The 8,376-nt window shown below is 52.1% G+C and overlaps 1 protein-coding gene across 1 annotated transcript; it reads left to right on the forward strand.

Annotated features, from left to right (window-relative positions):
• Positions 1-478: 478 nt before the first annotated feature.
• Positions 479-6,567, forward strand: LOC115541060 (LIM domain-binding protein 1-like; the record flags this gene model as incomplete). The annotated part of the gene is given in 10 exon segments (XM_030352801.1): positions 479-523; positions 980-1,055; positions 1,184-1,286; positions 1,948-2,120; positions 2,954-3,076; positions 3,358-3,441; positions 4,376-4,499; positions 4,912-5,057; positions 6,189-6,335; positions 6,337-6,567. Coding segments are annotated over 10 exon segments (1,105 nt in total), but the record flags the coding sequence as incomplete, so codon positions are not given.
• Positions 6,568-8,376: the final 1,809 nt, after the last annotated feature.

The raw sequence follows: 8,376 nt of genomic DNA on the forward strand, positions 1-8,376 counted from the left end.
AAAGTGGCTCAGCTAACCTCAAAATCTATCGTTGTTGTTGTTGTTGTTGTTGCTGCTGCTGCTACATAGATGTTGGGCTGTGCTGGTTTATCTCCTTGCCGTGTGTGTGTGTGTGTGTGTGTGTGTGTGTGGTGTGTGTGTGTGTGTGTGTGTGTGTGTGTGTGTGTGTGTGTGTGTGTGTGTGTGTGTGTGTGTGTGTTAATGGAGCAGATGAATGGCATCGTTATTAAGTTTGCAGAAGTGCTGCACATTTATTGCCTCATCTGGTGTTTGTGCACAGGCGTCTTAAACCTATAATTGTCTCGTTACAGCGTTAATGTCGTAATAGTCGAGTTCGACCGTTTTTGTGTGTTTGCATTTTAGAACTTTGAAAACTGTGGTAAACCTGAACAGAATCCTCCTGAACTTGTGTGTGTGTGTGTGTGTGGAGTATCGCTTATTAATAGTCTTTAACCTCCTGCTCTCTCTCTTTCTGCAGTCCCACTCCGATGTATCCGCCCACGTACCTGGAGCCTGGCATCGGGTGAGAGCCTACAGGGCCTGTCTCGCTCTCCTACCCTCCAACACGAGGCCAGGTTTCTAGCCTGGCCGGTCGCAGCCTCTTTGATTCCATTTAGAGTTGTTCCGATACCGTTTTTTCCTTCCCGATACCGATTCGTGAACATGAGTATAGGTCGAGTATCTTTTCCCTTGTAGTAAATTAGTCACGTGACGGTATGGGACCGGCGCATAGACTTGCGTACCTGCAGATACTCAATACTGCATCTTAAGCAGTATTGGAGAGAAACTTCCGATACTGGTATCGGTATCAAAACAACTCTAATTCGATTACTGAAGCTAGTCTGGAACTAAAGGAGTCGAGACAACATGGAATCGGCCCTGATCTCCATTTGGTCAGGGTGTCTCGGCCGGTGGGCCCTTCATGCCGTGTGCTCCTCTCCCTCCTGGTGTCTCATGCCTTCTCTCTCTGCGTTCACAGAAGGCACACGCCGTACGGCAACCAGACCGACTACAGAATATTTGAGCTCAACAAACGGCTACAGAACTGGACAGAGGTATTTGACCTCTAAAGCATGTTTTCTTTTTTCCAAAGACTCAAAAGTTTTAGCTATTTGGTGAATAAAGACATGCAGGCACACACCAGAAGCAGCGCCGTCTGGTTCTTACCGCTGTCTGTCCGCAGGAGTGTGATAACCTCTGGTGGGACGCCTTCACCACAGAGTTCTTTGAAGATGACGCGATGCTCACCATCACCTTCTGCTTGGAGGACGGACCCAAACGCTACAGTAAGAGACCGCGCCACACGCCGGGCTACCAGCACCGCCTGCAGCCGCGGGGGGACGCCTGCAGCTGTTCACTCTGTGGACTCCACGTCCACGGAGTGGTTCAGAGGAGGAGGGACCAATTTGTTTACATTTACATTGAGGGCGTTTAGCAGACGCCAAATGCGACTTACAATAAGTACATTTGTCAGAAGAAAGAGAAACAACGATTTATCGCTGTCGGCAAAGTCAGGATGTTTATAGAACACAGTGCAAAGCACTAACCATCACTAGGTTAACCCATTCCCCGTATACAACAGGGATAGATATCTCCTTATCTTAATTTAACTGAGTTGGGTTTGGGAAAATAACTTCTGTATAAGAAAAGAGAAATGCACCTTTCCGGTTCCCAGATCACTGTGCTGTTGCTCGATGTGTCCGGATGAGACACCACCTTGGAAGTGGTGGATTCGTCTGTTTTTCTGTGAGGGAATGTGTGAATGCACTGCATTGGTTTTGGCGTTTCAAAACTCTATGTTTTGAAACGCGGCTTTCACACCGCTTTCAAACCTCAACAGGTTTCTAACCTGGACGTGTGTAACATGTTTCTAACCTCTTGTGTTTCTGGACATGTATAACGTGTTTCTAACCTCTTGTGTCTCCCGTGTCTCCCTTGTCTCTCCAGCCATCGGCAGGACGTTGATCCCGCGGTACTTCCGGAGTATATTCGAAGGGGGCGCCACTGAGCTGTACTACGTCCTGAAACACCCCAAGGAGTCGTTCCACAACAACTTCGTGTCCCTGGACTGCGACCAGTGCACCATGGTCACGCAGAACGGAAAGCCCATGTTCACACAGGTGCGTGGTTGTGCGTGCTCCTGAAGTTGTGCGCTTGGTTTACCTTTGTGGTCAGATAGACCAGCCTTGTGTGTTTATGGTGAGCAATGTGGTGATGTTTGATTTGCACTGTAGAGCCACAAGCTTTTATGATAAATAAATAATAAATGGACTGCTTTTTTAGAGCCCTTTTCAACCAGTATATACTGCATAATATTCACAGATTCACGCACACATTCACAGTCAGCCACTCAACGGCTGTTTCTGTTGCCTATCACTAGACTGGTAAACTAGAAGACGTATTTGTTAAAAGTTTACTTTTTGCAACTGACAATCCCTGGGCAAATATTGCTTGATAGTTAGCATTACGCACATAGAGCAGGTTTCAGCACAGGCATAGTTTGGCTAGCAATTCAACTTTTTCTTTCACAGCATTTTAGCCCTAAAAAATACCTTTTTATCCAAAGCGACATAACGGTCCATTCAGACTGAGACGAATAAAACATGCAAGGTGACAGCCAGCTCATCAGAAGAAGTTAGGATTTAAAGGTCTCTTGCTCAGGGAACCTTCGACGCTAAGCTTGGAGGAGCCCGGGATCGAACTAGCAACCGAATAATACTAACTTTATCGGTTGATTCCCAAAACCTCCTAATTTCTGCACCAAACTTTAGTAATGCATAGAGAAGCACAGGAGAAGTTCAGTGTAACAAAACATGTGGTCGGTCTGTAACAAACTGAACCCTGCACTGTTTGGAGTCCAGAGGAGCTCTCTGTCCTCGTCTGAACCTTCCTATCCTGGTGGTGTGTTCAGGCCAGCGTTACGTCAGTCTGACCTCTGACCTTCCCCCACCAGGTGTGTGTGGAGGGGCGGCTGTACCTGGAGTTCATGTTCGACGACATGATGCGGATAAAGACGTGGCACTTCAGCATCCGGCAGCACCGGGAGCTCATCCCCCGCAGCATCCTGGCCATGCACGTGAGTGACCCGCACCCCTCCTGGCTCGCTCTGACACCTCACTCTCACGCTCACGTCTCACTCTCACGTCTCACTCTCACGTCTCACACTCGCGTAAACCACTCACGTCTCACTCTCACATATCACTATAACGTCTCACTCTCCGACTCACAATCGCGTAAACCCTCACACTCCCTTTCTCACCATTTCTTAACACCCTCATAGTCGCGTCATATACTCATGTCTCACTCTCACGTATCCCGTCAGTGTCTCACTCTCACACTGTTCCTCCCCCCCCCCAGGCCCAGGACCCTCAGATGTTGGACCAGCTGTCCAAAAACATCACGAGATGTGGCCTGTCCAACTCCACCCTCAACTACCTCCGAGTGAGTAGCACCACCTCACCTCTCTCCCTCCTGTTACTACGCCTCCTGTGATCAGTGTGTCATGTGACCTCCGGTTCCTCCCCTTTCCCCGTACTCGTGCGTTGTGGAGGTCGAGTGTGGGACAGTCGGTGTGAGGCGAGTCTTCAGATTGGCTGGTGTTGCTAATGTCTCCGTTATGGAGCTGTGGTTGTGAGTGTTCTCTGAGGAGAGGAGCTAAGAGGCCTACTGAGGGGGGGGGTTTGGCCCATGGGCTTTTGGTGAACAACAACCGCAGGACGGTTCAGTTGGGCCGAACGGGATAGTGGAACTCTATGGAAAGTCAAAGGGCTGATATTCTGCCACCAGTTGTGAGTGTGAAAAAAAATGGCCAGCCGTTTGAAAATCTGCCCTTCCCTGTGTTTTAGTGACATCACGATTGGGCGTGTTCACCTAGATATATGACGGATAGATCAGCAACAATTACTACAGTCCACTGGGTAGGCTGGTAGACTGATCTATCCAGCATACGTCTAGGTGGGAACGCCCACTTGTGATGTCACTAAAACACGGCAAATGGCAGATTTCCAAGCGGCTTGTAGCGGCTGACACTCCCACCTGGTGGCGTCATATCACCCCTTAAATTGGGGTTTATTGGGGTGTCATTGGGTCATGCAAGTGTCCGTGTGTGGACTGGAGTTGTACTAGTAAACGGTAATCTGCTGTTACTCCAGTTCCTAACGATCGTGTGACTCCTCCGGTCTTTAGCCTTCAGTGGCTTCCCTCTCACCACCGACTAGAGCCTCCTACATTTTTCATTTTATTTCTGAGACCCTCAGACCTTGAAAAAGTCATCCCAGACCCCCACACCCCCAGTCCCTAACTTCAGACCCCCAGACCCTATGAGACCCTGCCTCTGCCGCTCAGCCTCATGGACCCCCCCCTCTCTCCTCCTCAGCTGTGTGTGATCCTGGAGCCCATGCAGGAGCTGATGTCCAGACACAAGACGTACAGCCTCAGCCCCCGGGACTGCCTCAAGACCTGCCTCTTCCAGAAGTGGCAGCGGATGGTCGCTCCCCCAGGTAGGCCCCCCCAGCACCTGGACACAGGCTAACGACGGAGCTAACGACCGACGGAGCTAACGACCGACGGGGCTAACGACCGACGGGGCTAACGACCGACGGTGCTAGCGACCGACGGGGCTAACGACCGACGGTGCTAGCGACCGACGGTGCTAGCGACCGACGGGGCTAACGACCGACGGGGCTAACGACCGACGGGGCTAACGACCGACGGTGCTAACGACCGACGGTGCTAACGACCGACGGTGCTAACGACCGACGGTGCTAACGACAGACGGTGCTAGCGACCGACGGGGCTAACGACAACAACAACTCAGAGCTAGCGACGGCGCTAGCGACAGCGACTCGGGGCTAGCGACGGGGCTAACGGTGGGGCTAACTACCCGGTGCTCACCCGCTGCCTCCTGTGTAGCGGAGCCGGCCCGCCAGGCCCCCAACAAGCGGCGGAAGCGTAAGATGTCGGGCGGCAGCACCATCAGCGGGGGCGGGACCAACAACAACAGCAACAGCAAGAAGAAGAGCCCCGCCAGCGGGTTCCCGCTGTCCAGCCAGGTCCCGGTGAGTCCACAGCTCCCCCTAATGGGCGCCTAGCGTACTGCACCTCTAGTGAGGACGCAGCCTTCACCCCTTGGTGAACAGAATAACGGAGATGCTGAGAAATAATGGATATTTGTTAGGACAACAGTGGCTCAGGAGGATGGTTGCCGGAAGGTCGCTGGTTCGATCCCCGGCTCCTCCTAGCTGAGTGCCGAGGTGTCCCTGAGCGAGACGCCTCACCCTGACTGCTGCTGACCAGCTGGCTGTCGCCCAGCGGGGCTGACTCCGCCGTCGGGGTGTGAATGTGTGAATGAATGGTTGTACGTCACTTTAGATAAAAATCCCTAAATGTCAGAGGTCAGAGGCGGCAGATTTTCAAAACGGCTTGTAACGGCTGACCACACTCCCACCTGGTGGTATAATATGTCCCCTTTAAGAAGTATTGTGTTGGATTGGATATGGATGTTGGCAGCCCCACAGCTGACCCTACGTGGCTGAACGAGGTCCGATGGGTGGTGCTAAACCTTTCATTTGCGGGGGGTTTATTGCCCCTGTGTGTTTGCGTTACCTTCTCCTTATGACTTGTTAGACAGACCCTATACTTATTTCCTGAGCTCTATATATTTGCTCTATGTGGTGGTGCGGCGCAGTATGTGTGTCTTACACGCACTTCATTATGTTGTTCAAACACCACCTGCTCTGACAGGAGATGAAGCCATCCATTCTGCCTTTAGGGCGACCAGCGCGTGGTCCGTTCCTACCGGTTAAGTTAACCTGTTAACTAAATAAAGAGAAAACAAATAATCTGCAGCGAGGGCAGCGTGAGGCTCAGGAGGCAGAGCGGGTCGGCTGGTGACCAGAAGGTCGCTGGTTTCGATCCCCGGCTCCTCCTAGCGGAGTGCCGAGGTGTCCCTGAGGGAGACGCCTCCCCCTGACTGCTGCTGACCAGCTGGCTGTCGCCCTGCGGGGCTGACTCCGCCGTCGGGGGGGGGGAATGAATGAGTGTGTGAATGTTGGTCAGTATTGTAAGGCGGTTAGAAAAGTGCGGAATAAGCGCGGTCCATTTAGCATCCATCTTACCCAGCATGCACTGGTGCACCGTGACCTCGCCCGCTGACCCCCTCCCCCCCCCCCCCCCCCCCCCCCCTACAGGACGTGATGGTGGTGGGAGAGCCCACCCTGATGGGCGGGGAGTTCGGCGACGAGGACGAGCGCCTGATCACGCGGCTGGAGAACACGCAGTTCGACGCGGCCAACGGGCTGGACGACGAGGACAGCTTCAACAACTCCCCGGCGCTGGGGGGCCAACTCGCCCTGGAACAACAAGGCCCCCTCCAGCCAGGAGAGCAAGAGCGACAACCCCACCTCCCAGGCCTCCCAGTAGAGCCCCCCCCCCCCCGCTCTCTCTCTGTCTCTCTCTCTCTCTCTCTCTCTCTCCACGACCCTCCCTCCAGACCCCCCCCCCCTCTCAGCCATGTGAGCAAGACCCTACTGACCCCAGACATCACTTAAAGAGCCCAGATTTATCAAACCACTGACCCCGCCCCGCCTTCGGGGGGGGGGGGGGCGGCGCGGCCAGGACTGATGCGGCCCCCGTGAAGCGGTCGTGGAGCCCAGGGAGACGGCTCCGTGTGAAGAAAGAAGAGGAGGTGGTCACTGTTTGGGTCAGCGACTCTCTTCCCCAGCTCTTTGGCTCCGTGTTCCTCCTCCTCCTCCTGCTCCTCCTCCTGCTCCTCCTCCTCCTCCTCCTCCTCCTCCTCCTCCTCCTGCTCCTCCCAACTCATACATGAATGTTATGTCTGTTCTCAGATCCTTTTTAAAGTTCATACGGTGACTCGATTTTAATGTGAAGCGCGGGAGAGGGAGAAGGTTCTGTTGGGGGAGGAGACAGAGGAGTCTATATTTAAGCGTGCATGTGAGGGGAGGGGAGGGGAGGGGAGAGGAGGGGCTGCCCAAGGCGGGGGGGGGGGGGGGGGGGGAGGGGCTCTGGGCTTGTGCCCCTGGTCGGCCTCTCAGCCTGACGCTACATTCTGGTCCGCTGGCCGCGCAGAGCCATCCTGCAGCCACACAGAGGAGAGGTGTGTGTGTCTGTGTGGATGGGTGGGTGGGTGTATGTGTGTGTGTGTCTGTGTGTGTGTGTTTGGGTGTCTGTGTGTGGATGTGTGGTATGGGCAGGGGTTTGTGTGTGCGTGAACTCCAAAAAGGTAAATAACATAATTGGGGCCATGCGACAGCAAGTTGACCAGAATATAGAATCACTTTGAGAGACCATTCAAATTCAGAGACTAGATGAACTTCACTGTGGCACTAGGGATAGGACACACACACACACACACACCCACACACACAACTGAAGAAACACACACATACCAACACAACTGAAGCAACACGCACCAACACAATTGAAGAAACACACGCACACCAACACAACTGAAGAAACACACACACCTCAACACAGCTGAAGAAACACACGCACACACACACACACACACACACACACACACACACACACACACACACACACACACACACACACACACACACACACACACACACACCTCAACACAGCTGAAGAAACACACTCACACACACACACAAACACACACACACACCTGTCAACACAGCTGAAGAACTCGATTCTCCTAGTGCCCAAGCACTCTTTGCGTAGACTGCAGCAAATCCATTCTTTTGAAAAGAGAGCATTTAAATACACACGCACACACACAATGATGACACATTTAAGAGTTTTTATACCAGTATCTATTTCCCTAGAATGTTTTTTATTTGTATTAAACTCCTTACTTTCAATTGTTACTTTTTTATTTTCTACCGATATCGAGCTACAGCTGCAGACCTAAGGAGCAACACAGGACTTTTGAACCCCCCCTCCTCTCTAAAATATATGGTTTCTATCTTTTATGTTCATAAAAGAGAAAGTTAGTGTGGATGTTTTTATTTAGTCCTTTTTTCACTTTTGAAGATCTGACTCTTTTGTGTATTTGTGCTTGTATATTTAAGGTAGTAGCAAAGTTCTGTCTGACTGTAATGATAATAAAATGTATTCTTACTTAGATTTGCCTAAAAGCCATCTTGATCTAACGTAAAGAAAAAGGAAAGCAAGAGACCCCCCCCCCGGCCCCCCCCCTCTGTCGTCAGGCTCATCTCCATCTTTCCGTTCTGTTCTCTGCCGTGTATCTGGAGAAGGTTCCGGCACCGTCACCGTGGAGACGGGACTCGGGCCTGCGGGCTTGGTTTGTTTTTGATTTCTATTTATTATGGGATTTGCAGGCATTCACTCGGTCTTGTATATTGTTTCACGCACACTGGTCATACGTTTCAG

Source organism: Gadus morhua, chromosome 3, assembly GCF_902167405.1.
Source record: "Gadus morhua chromosome 3, gadMor3.0, whole genome shotgun sequence".
NCBI classification, from domain to species: domain Eukaryota; kingdom Metazoa; phylum Chordata; class Actinopteri; order Gadiformes; family Gadidae; genus Gadus; species Gadus morhua.